Source organism: Talpa europaea, assembly GCF_964194135.1.
Source record: "Talpa europaea genome assembly, chromosome: 14".
Classification (NCBI taxonomy): Eukaryota; Metazoa; Chordata; class Mammalia; order Eulipotyphla; family Talpidae; genus Talpa; species Talpa europaea.
This window is the reverse complement of record NC_140082.1, coordinates 10,851,251-10,870,327: the sequence shown is the minus strand read 5'-3', so window position 1 is coordinate 10,870,327 and position 19,077 is coordinate 10,851,251. Positions and strand designations below refer to the sequence as shown.

Genomic DNA, 19,077 nt, shown 5'->3' with positions numbered 1-19,077 from the left:
ACATCTCTATGCTATCTTATTCCCTAGACTTTTGGGCAGCATCTCTTCATCACTTCTTCATAGGACAATTTTGTGATGTCATCTATAGAGAGAATAGGAAGGTAACAATATTTCCTAGGATGGTTTGTTGGGCAGGACTTTGGGGACACGTGACAGAGAGATCTGAAGTTTCCACTGAGATAGGAAAGCGGACGGAAACGGTGAAAGTGACAGATCAGGTTATGACAAGTGCCAAAGGCACTTGGGAGCATAAGACCTTGCGTGTCTGTTGTCCATTAAGAGGACTTGATTTCAGAGGCATGCAGGGAGTGGAGTCTCAGCCACATTTGGATGTCCATGCATAGAAGATGTCTCATTTTGATTCGGTGACCTCCCTTCATAACCTTGACCAGCTCGCTTGCTTGACAGTTTCAAACCCTTGGGGAAGAGCAGGTTGGGGAAATAGGAAACCAAAAATATATATAAAATTGCCCTCATTTTTGATCGTCAGCGATCTATACAATTGCTGACTTCAATTTTTTGCTGCTTGTTCCTGAGAGAATCAAGAATCAAGGATGCCACAGAACCCTGGGGACTGCGGCTCAGGACATGCTGGGACTATAAGGATACAGAGCTATGCAGTTTGGGGCTCTGATTGGATGACACTGTTGTTGGGGGGATGGGGACACAAGGGAGCATAAACCAGGGGATGGGTTTAATCTACTTGTAGCTGGTCCTTGATCACAGCCTACACCCCAAGCCTTACCCACATGCCCTTCCTCCCCCAGATCTCATAGCTCTAAAACATGATAAGTCACAATGTGGGACAGTACAGAGCCTGGAACTCAAGTCCCTGCTTCATTCCATACCAGCTGTGTGACCTTGAATGGAAGCTGTAACTTCTCTGAACACCATGTTTCTCAACTGCACAATAAGTATGATAAAAATGGGCCTCCCTCATGGTGCAAGGGTTTAAGCACTGCACTATGAAGCAATCCAGAGCCTCTGCAGCACAAGTTCAATCCCCGGCCGGCCAGGGAGCAACCCCCATGGCGAGGCAGACCTCTCCTGTCTCGCCCGCTGCTCCCCTCAGCAGTGTATTTCAGTCAGTCTGCCTGTTCTGTTCCCCAGAACAGATCCTGGGTGGTGGATCCTCTCACCCCCCGCATCTCTGGCCTGTACCCCAACTCTTGTATGCATAAATAAACAAATCTTAAAAATAATAAGCATGATCAAAATGTATCCACCTGATAGAGCAGCTATGATGATGAAGTCATATAATTCATATACAGTACTCAGCACAGTGCTTGGCATTGGGATAAACTCTCTATCAGTGCTGGGTGTTACTATCACATTCCTGTCCAGCTTGGCCTTTCTCATCACCGAAGCCCAGTGAGAGCCCCCCCCCCACCCTCCCACCCTGAACTTGATCCCAGAGAAGAGCAGAGATTGGCTCTCCCAGTATCATATGCTTGTCCTGCACCAATTATAGTGTCCAGGGTAATTAAGAAATATATATGTGTCTCGTGGCCCTAACTAGTATGGGAGCAAGGCTCTGTCACTACATGGAAAGGAAAAGCTTTCGGGAAGACCTAAATAAAAATATTTCAGCCCCTTATGTCTGTCTACTGACAGACAGACCACAAGTGGGAAATAGAGACAGAGATCTGACAGGCCTGGAGATCTCAGCATCTCTAAGAATTCTGAGAATGAGTTCATCCCACACCTGATCTCTGCTACTTGAGGGCAGAATATGTATCTAGTCCCTCATCACATCCCCAGTGCCCAACACAAGGTTTGGGACATAAATATACTCAATACATGTGACTGAATGTGCAAGTGAATACCTGGGATACCGATTTGCAAAGGAGAAGACAACCAGGGGAGATTATTTTCCAAAGATCAAGAGAAACTTTCTTGACAGCTGAGATTATTTTTTTTTTTACCTTTCCCCTCTCCCCTCCCTCCCTTCTTTGTAGCCAACATTTGACAAACATTAAATGTGGGTCAGGTACTGGGTTATCACCATGTTCAAGCCTCCTAAATGCACTTTTGAAAGCTGCTCAGACAGTGTGGTCCAAAGGTTGGAATCTGACCTATGTTCAAATCCTGGCTCTAGCAGTTTCTAACTACATGACCTTGATCTGTTGCTTTTCTCTTCTGGGCTTTCCTTGTCTCTAAGATGGAAATAGCAATATGTACCAGACTGTTAGTATATTAAACATGAGGGTGCATATGGAGAGCTTAGCACGTGCCTGGCCCGGCTGTAGTAAATGCTCAATATATATTGGGTTGTCAGAAAAGTGATGACGTATTTTTTTCTGTTTTTCAAGCAAAAATGTATCATGACTTTTCTGAAAACCCAATAGTAACTGTCATGCCATCTTCCATTCCTTTGAAGAACTCAGAGAGGCCTCAGATGTTCACCCAAGTATGTGATTCCAGTGATGAAAAATGATTCTTATATATGGGGAAGGCTGGCACTAAACTTTCTTCCCTTTTCACCTAGACTTGCTACTAAATGACACTTCCCTCTTCTCTTTAGCATGGAGGTGGGAACTTGTCACTAGCTTTCAGCCATGGGATGCAAATAGAAGCAGGATCACTTCCAGGCTGAGGCAGGTATGAGCAAGTGGGACTCCTTATCTTGCTTCGCTTTCCTTAACTTCCACTGGATTATGCCACTTCACCTCAAAGCCACATTACAGAGCTAGGCCCCCAGCTCCTTCCACCCATCTGGGACTAAGATATGAGCAAGAAATTAATGGATCATATGAAGCCACTGAGATCCCAGGGGTTATCTGTCAGAGCACTAATCTTGACTGCTCTAACTACACTGTCCTCACTGAATAATCTTCTTGTCACATCCAAGATGACACATCTGCTTATTTTTCAAGTCCAAATGATCTACTCAGCTAGCAAAAACTCTCTTATGTTTCTTGAGAGAAGGCATGAGGATATGTTCCTTGAGAGAAGGAGAGCTGGGAGCAGATTCCAGTAGGCTGGTAGATCCATCAGAAAGGAGTTCCCATCTCTACAGGGTAATACCCCAATGGGGGGCCAAGCAATCCCATGACTGTGGCCAATGCTAAACATGTACTTAGTTTAAACTCTGCAATGCCTTTCACTCTAGCTATTACTTGAAAAAACTCCAAACAAGCATAATTACAATCCAAGGACGGAGCTGTGCATGACTAGAGAGATGACTTGTAATCAAAAAAATCTATGTTCCAGGAGTGAATAGATTTTCTGTGTTCTTCTAGTTGCCTCTATTTTTCCACAGATGCCTCTTGCACCTAGAAACAGTTAACCCAATTCCGGCTAAAGCTCTGGCGTGACTTTGCCCAAGTGGAGACTAACAGACCTATGGTCCTGGCACAGAACCAGTGCCTGGAATTGCAGGAAACAGTGGGGTTAAATATTGTGGGTCAGAGTGCCTTCCTTTCTAGCTGTGTGGGCAGTGAGAAGACAATGCTAAGAATAAACTTGGTGCTACTCCTCCTTTACAGATGACCAGGTTAACTCCAGCCAGTCACCTTGACAACCATTTGGCCGGTTCTCCAGCCAGGACAATTCATTCCTGCCCTTAAAGAGAACTGGCAAGAGAAACATGTGCTCACTTATGAAATAGCAGCCTCCAAGGTGTAGCGCTGGCTACTGTTCTCATCTGGCAAGGTGGTTAGATTCTTTTCCAATTTACCATCTCCAACACTCACGGTAACCTTGGAAAAATTTATTTCTCTTCTTTAGAGATGATAAAATTGAGGCTTGGGGAAGTGAAGTATAATACAGTGCAGGGTTATTTTGCTGTACTGTTTAAAGTAGCGTGTGACAACATACTGTACAAAGTACAGTGCAGAGCAGAGCAGAAAGTCCCTCCCCCACTGAAGGCACCCTCTTTGATGTGTCAAAAGATGGGCAAAAAAAGAATATCTTTTCCACCTCACTTAGAGGATTAGAGCACAGCCCAAAGGCACAAATATACATGAAGCATTTGGAAAATGTGGAAGATTATATAAATGCAAATTATTAATCAATACTTTGACCAGTTGATTGACAAAGAGCTAGACTAGCATGAAGGTTTAGTGCAGGAATTCAAATCAGACAAGGCTGGGTTCAATGAACTTGTGGCCTCTCTGAGCCTCAGTTTCTCATTAGCAAAAAGATAAGAATATCAGCTGTCTTGTGGGGCATTGTGAAGTTTTAATGAGTCTTTCACATTATTATATTATCAAGAGCTCTACAAGTTTTTGTTTTCTCATCTGTAAAATGGAAAAAATAAGCCTATCCAGCTCACAGTGATGTCACAATTGAAAGTCTTTCAAAATGCAATATGCCAACTCTGCAGATAAGACAGATCTTGCTCAAACTTAATACAGACTGGGCAACTAGGAAAGGGTGTGGCAGAAGGTTGGGCTCCCCGAGGCCATCCCATCCTTCTGTCTTCTTCCTTTTGCACAGCCTTCAGCTGCCCAGGCAAACAGAAGCTGGCATTGCCCCAACTTTAAGTTCCAGAGCTCCAGCAGCAGATAGGGCTCCTGTAGCCTCCCAGCACCTGCTGGCAGAATACAAAGCCAGAAATATCTCCCTTGGTGCAAGACACCCACTTTCTCCTCCTCCTGCTTTGGCTCCCTGGCTTGCCTGAGGAGACCATGAAATGTGTCCACTTAGCTTGACATCTTGAGAATCAGCACTGGGCAGGCTGATCCTTGAACCCTGTCTTTGCCAAGATTGTCTCCATCTTACCTTCCAAAGCCCACCAGTAGCCAACTCATCTACCACTCACTGGTGCAACAAATATTTATCATGGGCCAACCACTGGACTAGATTTTTCCTGTGTGTGCAGTGAATACCTTTATTCTCTGAACCACCCTTCCTAGGGTGTCTGGCTCAGTGCCTGTTCATAGTTCTAAATAAATATGTATTGGGTACCTGTTGGGTTTAGGGCACTATGCTGGTTGTGGATATATGGATATAAACCTTCTGGTCAAATACATATATTCACATGCTAATTAACAGCTTCTAGCATTGCTCTTCTATTGACATTTCTATTCATCAGCCTAATGGTTTATGTATTTAACAGTAATTATCAGAGCTGGTTAGCCACTGACTAGCTTCTTTAGCCTTGGGCAAGTGACTTCACTTTTCTGGGTTCTGTTTCCACATATGTAAAATTGAGGGGGATGAGGATGGACGGTGTCCTGTGAAGAGCATTAATTGAAATGATGAATGTAAAAAGGGTGATACCAATGGCATATTAGGTGTTCAGTGGTTGGTACTTGATCCAATCCTTCCAAAATCTGTAGCTTTTCCTTTCTGGGAAAGATAAATACATAGCATATATCCTGCCACCTCCATTTTCTGCACTAATAGCAGACATCACTAATCAATCAAAGCACTCTTTGCTACTGAGCTCAGACACAGCCCAACAAGCCATCTCAACACTGTGCTCTGGGCAACCATCACTAATTAATGGAAGTGCTGACACTTCCTATGGGACATTTTTCAGCCCCCTGCCCTAACCCACACAGTTGCATAAGTTTGTGATTTGGCCGACACTCTAAGGAATAGCTCTTTCTCTGGATTTTTACCTTGGGTGTTGAGTGTAACTGCCTTAGCGACTGAACTTACATAGGCATAGGCCCAGATACATGCAGGTGGTGCCCATTAAATATAGGTACTGATTGATATACCTCTGATCTGCAGACTTGGCTTCCATTCTGCTGACTTGTTGAATGATCTTGAGCAAACCACTCCTCCCTTCTGGGAAATTTTGATATTTTTTCTCACAGGTTGTGTATTAGTAGGACATGGTGGCTAAAATATTGAGTACTGGGGACTCAGAAGCTTGGGTTTGAATCCTAAATCCACATCTTAGTCGTGTTTCCTAGCAGAAGTCACATAATCTTCCTGAACTTCAGCTTCTTCATCTGCTAACTGGGGATAACAACAATGCCCATCTCAAAAGCTTAAGGGGCTTAAAGACGTTGCATGTGCAATTGAATAATATTCTGAGATACTGACCTAGGCATTTTTTCCCTCTTCCATACATTTTTCCCCTTTTCATTTTTGACTTTTATGGAGATCACACATTGTTTCTACCCTCTTTGTTTTAGGGGAGGCACGTATCAGGGCTGAAAGCAGGAACATGAGATTTAGCTTTTTGAAAAAGTCAAAAGCTTTAGAGGAAGGACTTATGGACTTGAGAGCATCTTGAAGAAACACAGAGGAAAAATGATTTCTCCAAAATAGTAAGATATGGACTCTGGCAGGGGATGAGAAAAAGAGGAGAGAGTTAGAGATAGAGATAGAGGTAGAGGTCTCCATGGTGAATGTGAGGACTGCCAATGGCCGGAATGCTGCCAGACTGGGCAACCTAGGACATACCAACTAACTTCTCTGGGCCCCAGACTTTATTGATGAAAGGTTTTGGAAAAGAAATGATCTGAGCTACTATTTCTTATCATCCAATAAATGAAATGAATAAGCTTTATGTTCCATAAATATAGGGACACGGCTAAGAAAGGCACAAAATAGATGTTCAATATATGTGAGTTGCTTGGTTGATGGATGAATGGATGGATGAATGGAGAAAGAATACAGTTGGAGAAAAAAATGAGTGAACAGATGCCAAATGGATGCAAGAGTGAGTGAATGGTTCCTTGATCAATGGATGGATGGATGGGTGGTTGGATGGATGGATTGATGGATACTATGACTAGATATTGGATGGACAAATAAATGGATGGAGGAATAGCTGATGAATGAATGTATGATGCATGGAAGACTGGGTGAAGGTATGGATCAAGTTCTCTGCAAGCATGAAGCATTATGCCTACGAAGAGGACCATGATTGTAGAATGACTGTATCTAAATGGGTCAGCTTGGGGTAAGCACTGCAATTACAAGTCCCAAATTTCTCACTGAAGAAGGGCTTAGTCTCCTTGCCTCTCACCCAACAATGCAACACCCTTCCCTTGGCCTGTTGCACAGTAACATGTGCTTGGTAAATGGAAGCTGAAGCCTTCCATGGGTTGGAGGCAACAGGCTCTTTGGGACCAGAGTCAGGGATAATAACTATCATGGTGACTTAGAGGGCATCTTGCCCAAGCCGCAAGAGTGCCTGTGTTTTTGTGGAAAGCATCAAATGCATCTAGAAACATTTAGACCACAGTTTCTAGTTCTTGAATTCAACCCACTGGTGGGGACAGTTGAGAGTCGATTTGCTAACTCTGGGTCAGCCAGAGTTTTGGGGTGTGTTTGGGTGCAGACAGTGGATGGCAATCATACTAGGTCTTTTTCTCATTCCTGGAACCCCCCAGGAGCTCTACCATGGACCCGATATCTATGGCATTATTTGTATGTGAGACCTTAGGTAAGTTACTGTGAGCTGGATTCCTTTGAGAAATTGAAGAGTCAGAGAGGGTGGGATAGATGACTCTGAAAGCCACCCCTAACTCTCTTAGTTGCCAAGATGTCCTTTGTTTGAGGGTCCTATGAAAGCTTCCTCCTGGGAAGAAGGTTTTTAGACTAAGTCCCTCTGCTGCAATTTAGCATCCAGTTTGTCTCCCCTCAATCTGGCCTCTGCAGGCATGGGATTCAATGATGTTTATTTCTAAGGTTCTTGAACTCTGAATACCCTTGGAATTTTTGGGGTCTCACTCCAACCCCACCATACCATTAAAGGGGATGTCACTTTATAAAACTGTACTTTGGAAAAGGATACTGTGGGGGCAGTTGAAAGGGCCTGAGGCTGGTACCCTCAGGGATAAGGCAGAGTAAAAAGGGGGGGACTTACTGAGGGTCACACTGGCATCGCTGATTGGTCAACAACTGGAGATGACCACACCATTTCTTCCTTTGTTCTGTGGAGCTATGTTCAGGGCACAAACTCTCGGGGGCAGAGATTTTATCCTACAGGGGACTTGGGGTTTATTCTGGATCTTTCTAAGATTTTGAGCCTCAGTTTCTTCATCTGCAAAATGGACATAAAACTGGCATGCCCTGCTGTGAGGATCAAATGATCTCAATAGTATTTGTCTCACAAAAACAGCGGCAACAGTATGATACACCATTTCACAATGCAACTTTAGGCAATTCATCTCATAACTCTGAGGCTCATTTGTCCTCTATGTAAAATGCGACTAAATTAACCTTTCTGCCCTCTTCCCCATGGAACTCTTAAGAGTGTGGAGTCTTAAGACTGGGGGTGTCAGGAAGCTCATATCTCAGCTATAGCTCTGGTATTAACCTTTGGATACACATGTGCCTCGGTTTCCCCACTTATAAAATGAAGAGGCTGCATTTGAGTTCCCCCCAAAACCCCTCTGGCATTCCCAGCCTGACACAACTAAATGCCACAGTGACCATTGGAAGGTGCTATGATGGTGATGGTTTCCCACCAGCAACAACTGTCCACGTGGGAAATCAAGGCCCTGAGTTCATCCTGCACTGCTGCTCAGACACCTGCCCGCTGTGGGAGGCGACTGGGCCCCAGAATCACCTGTCACCTGGAAGGTAGCCCCAGAATCACCTGGCACCTGGAAGGGAGGCCCATGGCAGGGAGGCTGGCCAAACAAAAGCCTCCTTATCTGCTGGAAGCTCTGAAATGTGATTCCAGAAATAGCCAGAGCTGCTCGCCTGCTCTGCTGGGCACAGGCTGGGTACAGATGGATGTCTCCTCAGGACCCCAGGCCAGCATATGCCACAGGAGGGCCTTACAGGGCAGGACGCCATGTCTCACACTGGGGGTGGGATGGCAAGAGTGGGGTCTGGTCCCCTGATCACAGCAAGGTCGTTCAAACACATGACGTGGGGCAAATACTTCACTGATCCCAGGACTCACCCAGGCTGACTCAATCTCCTTCTGGAAAATGAGTTAGAACAGAGGTACCTAAAGCTCTTTTGATCTCATCTCTCTCTCTCAGTGAGGTGTTTTGAGGATGAAACCCTCATATATTTACACCTATTTATTTATAAATAATATGTGCCTTGTATTGTATATCTAATGTATGGTTCCAATATATTAGGTTGTCCTCCACATATAAAATGAGGAGACTGGATGATCTTCAATGTTCCTTTAGTTTTCAGATTCTGCTGCTGTACCTTTGTAGGTGTCTGAGTTTTGCCATCTGTACCATCTGCTTACACCTGCATGTCCAATAATTAATAATGAATTAATTATTTAGTCAACAAACATTTTAACCCCCCCCCAACCCATGGGCCACTGCTCTAGGTGCTGCAATACAGTAAGGAATGGGACAGACATGGTCTCCTCCCTCAATAGCTCAGAGCGCTCTCCTGCAATCAGAGGAATCAGCATTGCTGCTCTTGAGAACTGGCAATTCCATGTTCAGACTATTAGGCATGAAAAGGTTTAGATGAGGGGAATGTGATGTCATTTATGCATTCAGCCAATGTTTGTTTGCCCCCCTTGTGATGCAGGTGAAAGAGACAACCAATGATCAAATAGTTCCCACCTTCCTGATGGTCAGCTACACTTTAACCAACTATCCCACAAATCAATGTAACATTACAGGTATGTTGAGAACCAAGTCAGGGACTGTGATGGCAAAAAAGCTTGAAAGTTTGTAATTCAGGGTGTGACCTAGTCTGGAGCATTGTGGAAGGATTGCACAGGATTCCCAAAGAAACAGCATTTGAGCTGAGATCTAGAAGTAAATGTTATTGGTGTAAAGGAGGCACCAAGGGAGAGGGGAGTGTTCCCAGCAGCAGGTGCAAAGGCCCTGCCTGTGGCAGGTCGAGCATGGAAAATTTGAGTAAATGAAAAAAGTGGGGGGCAACCAGAGCAGAGAGAATGAGGGGCAGCATTTTAGAAATGGTCTTGGGGAGATGAGCAGAAACTGGGCCATGAAAAGATTTTAGTCCTTGGCAGGGAGTCAGCTCTGCATTCTGCAAACCAATGGAGAGCAATGGGGGCCTTTAGATGGTGGGGGAGAGAGGGTTTGTGTGGTCTGCCTTTCTTTTCAAAGAGGTTCTTCTGAGCACCAGAGACTGTGGTGACGGTTCACAGGTGATGTGGTGATGTAAGATTTATGGGGACTACATCTGAGTGGAGAAATCAACTGTTGTACAAAAATAAGCAACAATGTAAGCAAACAAAAAAATATAAAGTAATAAAAATAATAAATAAAAAAGAGGTGTTGTGCTCCACATGGAGGATGGAAGGTGAGGAAGACTAGGAAGAGAGAGGCCGTATTCCTGAGTGTGCTGACCTGTTTCCTGCCTCGTCTCAGGAGTCGTGTATTTCGCAGTGACGAGTGCCTAGGCTGACTGAACATAAAACGAGGTGAGCAAACAAAACAAAAATGACCACACCTTAAAATCCAGACCACAGTGACAGGAGGTATAGTAGACAGAGAATAAAGTTGCAATCAGGCAGACCTGAGTTCAGATCCTGGTTTTATAATGACAAACTGTTCCTCCTGGGATAAACCACCTCTGCCCTCCCTGGTCTCAGCTTTCCCTCGTGTCCAAAGTGCGCTAGAGTAAAAGATACCAGTTACGAGCTCCCCAGAGCTCTCTGGCTCTCCCCAGGGACAGGCCCTTGAGCAGGTCACTTCTACTCTCTGAGCCTCACTTTCCCCATCTGTTCAATAGGCTCTCAAACACCCCTCTCTCCTGGAATGAGTGTGAGTGGAATTAGGTGACAGGTGAGACAAGCTCAGCATAGAGCTGGGCACACAAGTTTCCCACGGCGAGTGAGCTCGCACACACACCATGAATACACACACTTGCGGTCCAGATGGCCCCTCTCTTCCCGAAGGAGTGCTAACTGTCTTGTAAAATTCCAGCTCACTTGCCTAAGCTTAACTTTTAATGAAGCCAGAGAACAGTGAGCCGTTGATGTTTCTGCTCTGCAAAGCTGTCAGCAGGATGTAAGCTCTGGGAATCCGGCAGCTAGGGGATTCTCCTGATGAGAAACATTTGCGTCCAGAGGATCTTAATATTTGTTTTGAACAGACACATGTAGACGTGAATTGCTTAATGACTGTTTTAGGGTTCGGCATTGTTCCTGTGTTTGGTTTGGCTTTGTCTCTATGACATCTTAATTCTGTGTTTTATTTCACGGAGCTCCGCACACAGGCTGTGGCATATGGGAGCTCCCTCAGCAAACTCTCAAATGGAAATGGGAGGAGGGAGGGAGAGGGAAAAAGAGTGGGTGGGGGGGAGCAGGCAGGAGCTTCAAGGGTGTGCAGTAGAGGGGGGCTGCTGGGTTCCAGGGATAGTCTGGCTGCAAGGACATGACAGACAGACCAAACTCTGAGGTTCATGGGAACAAGATTTGCCACTGCCACTTGAAAGTCTTAACCGTGTCTCTTTGAATTTTCTAATCTGATTGATCACAATCAGAGAGATTGTAAATTTCATGCCTGTCCATAACACAGGGAGGGGCCCAGCTAAGCTTCTGACACTGCTGTTCAAAGTCATTCCTGGTGGCATTTGAGTGGGGGAAGAGGAGCCAAGAGAAGCAGAGCAGATCCAGGAACCCGCTAAGAGGGCAGGATCCCAGGGGGACCCCTCCCTGACCCCAGCCTACCACTGAAAACCTGTGAAATTTTTAACTGGCTTACAAAGTCTGCTTGATCGGCTTCCTGCCTCCTGTCACTTTCTCCTTCACTCACTCTGTTCCAGCCACCTTGACCTCCTCGCTGGTCCTCAAATATACCAAGTGTGCTTCTACCCCAGGGCCTCTGTGCTTGCTGTGTCTGTTATCTCAAGCACCTCCTCCCCAGTTATGCTTGCAGCTGGCTTGTTCCCTTCATCCAGACCCCTGATAACTCCATTCAACCCCTTCCTTTGCCCTCGATTCCTTCTCGCCTGCTTCACTCTTCTTTAAAGGGTGTATCACCCCCTGATTTATTATTTATTTATTTATTCTTCATCTCTTCTCTTCCTCTCCCACTAGAGCAGGGACTTGATGTCATTCACTGTGCATCAAGTAGGATCTCAATAAAATTGTTGGATGAATGAATGAATGAAAGTACAACTTTATTTTGTAGCCACATGCTTCTTCCATTTTCTGCATTTATTCCCCTGGAGTTAATTTTATCTTTGACATGTTCAGGCTCTTTCCCATCCCCCCACCATTGCTGGTTGCTCAAGGAATGCAGACTAGATTTCATATTAGCCAGAGCTAGACCATGAAGGACAGGAAACCTAATGGCCCACACCAGAGTCTGCATCCCTGATCCAATGGCAGGAGAGTTGAAAATGTTCTATTATAAGGGAAGTTTCTTTCCACAGACCTCCCCTTTATGAGCACTGACTATGAACCCCCAGGAGGCAATGCTCCCTCTTGAGAGGGGGGGTACCCTGCTTTATTTTTTGGGAAAAGAAAAGGGCTTTCTTGAGACTCTACTGGGAACAAAGACCTGATATGTTCTGATCATTCTTTGCATTTGCTGGCAAAATTGATGAAATAAAAAAGTCATTTCCATTTTACACATCATGCCTCAGTGAGGGTCTCCCCTTCCTCTAGTTTCCACACTCCCCCTTTCTTTATTCTTCTGTAGTGAAATACGTAAAGATTGGCCCACATCAAACCTAGTCATATGCGTGTCCACCTTTGAAAGGCCCACAAAAGGGTAGGTTGCATTTCATTCATCTTTTCCTCTCTGATGGGCCTGGCATGTAGTAATAATAAACACTCTATTATTAATAATAAGAGCTAACCTTACCATGTGCCAAGCAGCACTTTCTATAAATGAGCTCATTGGGTCCTCCCAACAGCTCTCGGGTGAGCTGTGATGAACCCCATCTTCTGGATGAGGAACTTGAGAAGGAGAAGGTCAAGTGGTCACCAGAAGTCACAGAGCCAGGGAGTATTTGCAAATAGCAGAAGGAAACAATCCTTTTGCTCAGTCTGCCATCAGGGCCTGCCAGCTCTACCTATCTCCAGAGATTCTCTAGCGAATGTCAAAACCATATTAAAAAATGAAAAGAAGGCACTGAGCGGTCACTGACAAGGCCAGGAGCCCCATCACTGCCACTGTCCCAGCTCAGGGGCGAGGCCCTGACACTCTTACTGCTTCTCTTCCTGGTGCTCAGGTCATGGGGCCAATAGCACCATTTCTGGAATGTCTTGGCCTATGTCAGTCCCTGTGCCATGTTCTTTATATGACTTACCCCAGCCCCTCCTCACTACAATCCCAAGAGACGAGTATTTCACGCAAGGGGAAACTGAGGCCCGTAGAGGTCAAGTGACTAGCAGATTCCAAAACGAGGAGGTAGCAAAACAGGATTTCAGCTTGACTAGAACTCACTTCAGTACCCCAGCTCCTCACCATTCTACTCCCTCCACCTCAGAAATATTCTCTCCCACCTCAGAGAAAGTCTTAGTGGCCAGCAATGAAAGAGCTCAGGTTTTGTGGAGCTCCTACAAATTTTTGTCCTCACCGGAAGGTGAAGTCAGCCACTCGGAAGAAAGGATGGTTTTTAAATGTACTGTGCCTGTTGGGGGCTTGCTTGGGGGGCTCACAGAGCAGAAGACACGGGACCCCAGCTTCCCCCCATTACTGGGAAGCTTATAGGTTATTTTCCTTTTTGGTGACTTGAAGTGGGGCTGGAGACTCATAGGCTTGGAAAACACTTGCAGGTGGCAGTTAGCCCAACCTCCTACCCCCATCCCTGCTGACAGCTCTTCTCTCCCTGCCAGAGAGTTGCCTCTACCTAGGGAGCTCCATTCTGACACCAGGGAAGAGTCAGACCTATTTGCAGTGTGTGCGTCTCCTGGGTTGCATTGATCAGAATCCCCAGTGTGTCAGGACTGGGGGCAGGGCTGGAGAGAGCTAATCTGATGCTGGATTTGGAGCAGGTGCACTCATTCAATTAATGCATCCAACTTTCACTGCACATTCACGCCAGCCCATTTCTAAGATAGCCCAGTTGATGAGTAAACACAGCCACATCAGAAGTGACACCCCCCTCCCCCGTACTGTTCCCTGTGCCCTAATCAACAGATTTCACCTTCCAGAAGGAGGAAAATTTGACCCAAACCTTAACACTCCTTTCCCAGAGAAGAATGTTCTTTCGGCTCCAGGACAAGCGGTCTCCCTGACCCTGGGTGCACTGGATCTCAACCACCAGCTGTCAGGAAATCACTTCCCTACAGCCCCTCACTGGCTCTGAGGACAGAGTCAGCACAAATGTGCTAACTGATCTCTTGGCACAAAGGGGAGACTTGAATTAAATGGTTCAAAGGCATTTTTCCTGCCTTGCAATTTGGACACCTTCTCTTTTATGCAGTAAAATCTCCAATAGTTTGGAATTTATGATCTTTTGGACAGGGACTAGGCTGAAGTCTGCTTCTGGACTATTCTGCATAGAAAGGATTTTCGAAGAAAATTAATAGCTTGCCAAAAGAATTGTAAGGGAAAAGCTGTTCTCTTTAAGGGAGCTGCCTTGCCAGGGCTTGACAATAGCCCTATACCCACAAAGGATTGATAGGCTCATTTGGAATGATTTTTGTATGTCCACAAAGTCCTTGACTATATTTGTCTTATGGGTACCTCAGTCTGAGCTGGCCTCGAATGTTAGGTTTACCACTTTGAGCCTAAACTTCTTAGGTACAAACTTTTCTGGATTAAGCAATTAACACAGAGAATGCCAGGAAAAATGACTACAATTTTTTGGTGGAAACAAAAGGGGGGGAGGTCTTTTCTACTCTGAGAATTGTATCAGTTCAGGCTGGCTCTCCTCCACCTGCCGAGCTGTGAGACCCCGACATCCTGGTTTGCCTGGGACAGCCCCTGAGATCTTTCCCTCTGAAACTGCTTTTCACAGCAACCCCTTTCAAGAAGGCTAGGAACTCCATTATGAAAAAAATTATCTGGTTCCTCTAGATTTGATGGACCTAGCAATTAAAATTGTGATTTTCAAGGAGTATGAGCCTGGTCACCTCTACACAAAGTAAAAACACACTGTGAGGATGTTGTATGAACCAATTCTGAAACCAGATAATTCATCACCAGCTACCCACCTCCTAACTGATTCAGATCAGAAAGCAGCTAACCTTCCCTTGGAGGGGAGAGGGGCCTCTCCAGGCCTCCCCCACCCCAACTCCTCAACCCTCTCCACAGCCACCCCCCCCCCCAACACACACACACATGCCCTTGCTTGTCAGAAGCAGAAATCCCACAATTTTTATTGTCTGCATTATTCGGGAGAGAAATGGGTAGGCATGAAGAACTCGGTCCTGGAAGGCATTGTTGATTTCCTTTAGCCAAGAGAGCTCTGGGCTGTTTGTTTTAGAAGCCATGTCTATTAAACAATCACCACACACTGTAGAAAGTGCTTTACCTGACTCAGTCCTCATAACTCACTGTCTGAGCTGGCAACTATGATTATTTCTATTTGCAACCTGGAAAAACAGGCTTAGCCAGGTAAAGTCATTTAACCAGGACCCTCATCTAAACTGTAGAGCTAAGACAGGGCTCCAGGTCCTTCTGAGCCCTCCTAACCACTATAACATCTTGCCTCCCTCTCTGCTATACTGTTCTGACATTTGAGTCAGACATCTGCTTGCAATTTGATACATGACAAAGCTATTGCCTCATCAAGTATGCCTCACAGAGGGGGAGAGGACTAAAAGTAGGGGGACGAGAGGGGAGGTTTTGCTTGGCGTGCGGGTGTATGATGTATGCCTATTGCTAGGAAATCAACCAATTGAATGTGTGCTTCTATCTTAGTACTAAATTATCTTCAGGGACAGACTTAAAATATCCCAGGGAAGTTCACTGACAAGGGAGCCCTCATCTAGAAACAAATAGTAAGTGTGAAACCAACAGGACCGGCTGGTGGTTTGCAGTCAGCTAGTTGGGCAGATATACTGACTGAACTGGGCTTGACTCGAACTAAACAACATTTCTGATGAGAACAAGTCCCCAGATTGCCTCTAGTGGAAGTCACTGGGGCCCAGTGGATGCTCTACCAGGATCTGTCCCTTTCTTTCCTGAGAACTCTGTTTTAGAAAGAGGGGTTCTTTTATTATAGACTATTAAAAAATGAGGTGGAAACTGACCATCACTAGATGTGGCTGTTTTGGGTGAGAATAGAGATGAGTCAGGGTTTATAGCCAGTCTGCTAGAAGAGAACACAAACCTAGCCTTTCTGAACGAAGACGAATATAAATGCTCCCTGTTCACTCTTCATCCCAAACCAGGAGTAACAGCTACAAAGCAGGACTGTATTCTACAGAGAGGTCACACCTGTTATAGAAGTACTGAAGAAGATCCTTCCAGCATGACAGACACTAAGGACTTCTGGGTTAGAATTTCAATTCAGGAGCTGCTAGCAACAGAAAGAAGACCCAGGACATTAAAAGACACCAGAAGTGAAACGACACCTGGGCGGGGAAGGCTGGCTATTGTGAGTCTCAGATGGATTCAATTATGCTGCAGAAAGCACAGGGGTGGGAAGACCTTGTGGGCAATGCCTATGGTTGAGATTGTGGCCAAGAAAAGGGCATGGCGGTAGCAGACTGATGGGCAAAGGGTGAAGGTACCAAGCAAGGTGGACTTAGGCAGGCTCTTCTAACTTAAAATGCCCCCAGGAAACTGCTCTCCTCTCCCTACACCCTGACTTATAGAAAGACTCTGGACCAAATGCCAGACTTTTAGTTTCCGATGAAATTTCCTCTCGTCCCTTCTACAAGGGCACATTCTTTGGTCAGCACAGCACCTGATTTGCCAGCAGCAGGGGCACTCCAAAGGTAGACAGGAAGGACAGAAAGCCAGGAAGATAAAAAACCTCTGACGTCAAAACTCTCTACAAAGAACCTCCTTCCTGGCAGAGAAACACGAGCTTTTGGAGGCATCGGTGTTATTGTTCCCCGCCTCCAGCCTGTGTCAACGGGTGTCCCCTCCCTCATGTCCACAAAAAACTGGCCATGGCTGCTGCTTGCCATACCCCACTGCCCTCAGGCTTCCCCTTCCCAACACGGAGCATGCATTCCCCCAAATATCCACCTAAGCCAGGCTCCCATCAGATTATGAAAAGTTCTCCAGTCTGAGTTTGATTCTTTGGATATGATTCCCCGTCAGCCCTGCACCCCTCACCCACTGCAAAGTTCAGATTCAGTTGTGCTAGAACAGGCATTCTGTCCAAAGTGCTTTTCCAGACATGTTTTCAATCTACTCCCTAATGTAGTCTGCCACGATTAATAAATCCTCCAAGCAGCCTCCCCTGCCCTTCCCTTCCCTTTTCTCCCATTGAACCACTCATCCGACACCAGCAAAAGATGAATTCTCCTCCTGCCTAGATGCTTCCTGACAGAGGGCACAGCCTTCTCCCTTTCATTCTCAAACTCCTCAAAATTGAATGATTGGTGAAAAGAATTGGGTTTTTCTGTCTCAAAACATTTCTGTTTGCCCCAACCTCCCATCCATTTCTCTCCACTCCCTCTTTCTGTCTTTTTTCTCTTTCCTTTTTTATCCTCTCCCCCCTCAGGGATCTGTTCTCATCCCTGAGTTCAAAGCAATCAGGTTCTTTTTGAAAAAAAAAAAAAAAACACAACAAATAAAACTCTTCCAAGACTGTCTTCACACTCTTGGAGGCTCCCCCTGACTCCTGAGCTCAGAGTCCTGGCTTTGGATGCTGAAGAGGAGAGGATTTGGTAGCAACAGCAGCCAGAGGCGTGGGGGAGGGTGCTGTTTAGGGTGTATTTGAAGGAACAGCATATGGGCTTTTGCAAATCGTTCAGAGCTCGCTAGTTTCTGAGCTGAGTATAGAAATGTGTCCCTGTTTCTGAACACTGCTTGAAATGGCTCAAGCCTGGTCGTCTCTTTCTGCACAACACCCCCAAACACCACAAAACCTACCCTCCCTTCGCCAACCCCCCCCACCCCGAGCTCTGTGATATCAAGAAAAGTTTCTCAGTCAAGTCATATCCAACCGACACCGCCCACCCTGAGCAGGCGACACCTCTTGAATAGCAGCTGCCGGTCAGCAGACCGAGGAGTATTGCTTCCCCAGGACCCTCCTCTGCCTCTCAGCAGCTTCCCCCTCAGACAAGCAATTAGTTCCCATTCTCCAGCGGGAGCTACCCGGGACTGGCAGAAGAGACAGGCGCCCTGGCCCAGCTGCCAGCATCCACCCCTCAGGACTCCGGGGCACAGGCCAGCAAGAGGGGCGGTCAGAGTCCCCCCTCTCGAGGAGGAGGTCATTACCTTGGCAGCGGCTTTCGGGCTGTGATGCTGGCGACGATGATGCTCTCGGGACGCGGAGTGGCCACAGCTTTAAAGGTCCCTCGCCAGAACTTCTCAAAAAGCTGCTTCTCGCCTTGCTGCACGCTGGCCATCGCCAACCCAAGGGCCGGGTGCCCGGGCGCTGTCCGAAGTGCTGAAACGCGGCTCCGCGACGGGGCACACCCGGCTCCGGGCTCCGTCCGCGTGAAACCCACAGGGGTGCGCAGGGAGAGATCGGGGTTCGGGGCGGGGGATGGGGCGCCTCCGTCCAGGCAGGCGGGGGAGAAAGGAGGCTGGTCCTCGGGCTTGTGTGCCTTCTGGGCTGGCTCCAGGCTGCGCTCTGGGCTTCCGACGCCCGCGCCCCGGGCCGGGAAGGCAGGGCTGGCTTCCTCGGCGGCGCCAGGAGAGAGGAGCCTGGGGTCGCCGAGTGTGCGCGCGTGTGAGCTCAGGCGCGCCCGGGTTTTGTCTCTCGCACAATGTGACGTTGGAGGAGGAGGCTGGTCGCGAGAGCTGCACTTTCCTCCCCCTCCCGGTCTCTGCTCCTCCCACCGACTCCCCCCTCCCTGGGCTCAGCCTCCCGCCGCCATCTGCATAACAAAAGCCCGCAGGTCCAGGGAGGAGAAAGGGCGGGGCTTGCGCCTGTCACCGGGGCCGGCGGCCACGGAGTTGCAGAGCTGACCCCTGGGGAAGCAATCCGGGCGCCCCGAACCGAACCCAGCTGGAGATCCTGCTTCCCACCCCCTTATCCCACCCCCCACCGCCCGCTCCCCCGCCCCACCCAGCCCTTCCTGCGTGCCTCGGGGCCCGGCCACCTCCCTTCCCAGCCGCTTCGCTTCACGCGTCCTGGAGCGGGTCTCCCCGTGGAAGGGAAGCGCAAAACTTACCCTCTCCG

At 47.0% G+C, this 19,077-nt stretch overlaps 1 protein-coding gene across 1 annotated transcript in view; it reads right to left on the bottom strand.

The window, feature by feature from the left end:
• Positions 1 to 18,298, bottom strand: part of SRRM4 (serine/arginine repetitive matrix 4) — a gene marked incomplete at both ends in the record, with an annotated part of 143,006 nt that extends 124,708 nt beyond the window's left edge. Inside the window, one exon of the mRNA XM_084253606.1 lies at positions 18,168 to 18,298. Coding sequence (XP_084109732.1) covers positions 18,168 to 18,298 — 131 coding nt within the window. The remainder of the gene's footprint in view (positions 1 to 18,167) is intronic.
• Between the last annotated feature and the right edge of the window lie 779 nt (positions 18,299 to 19,077).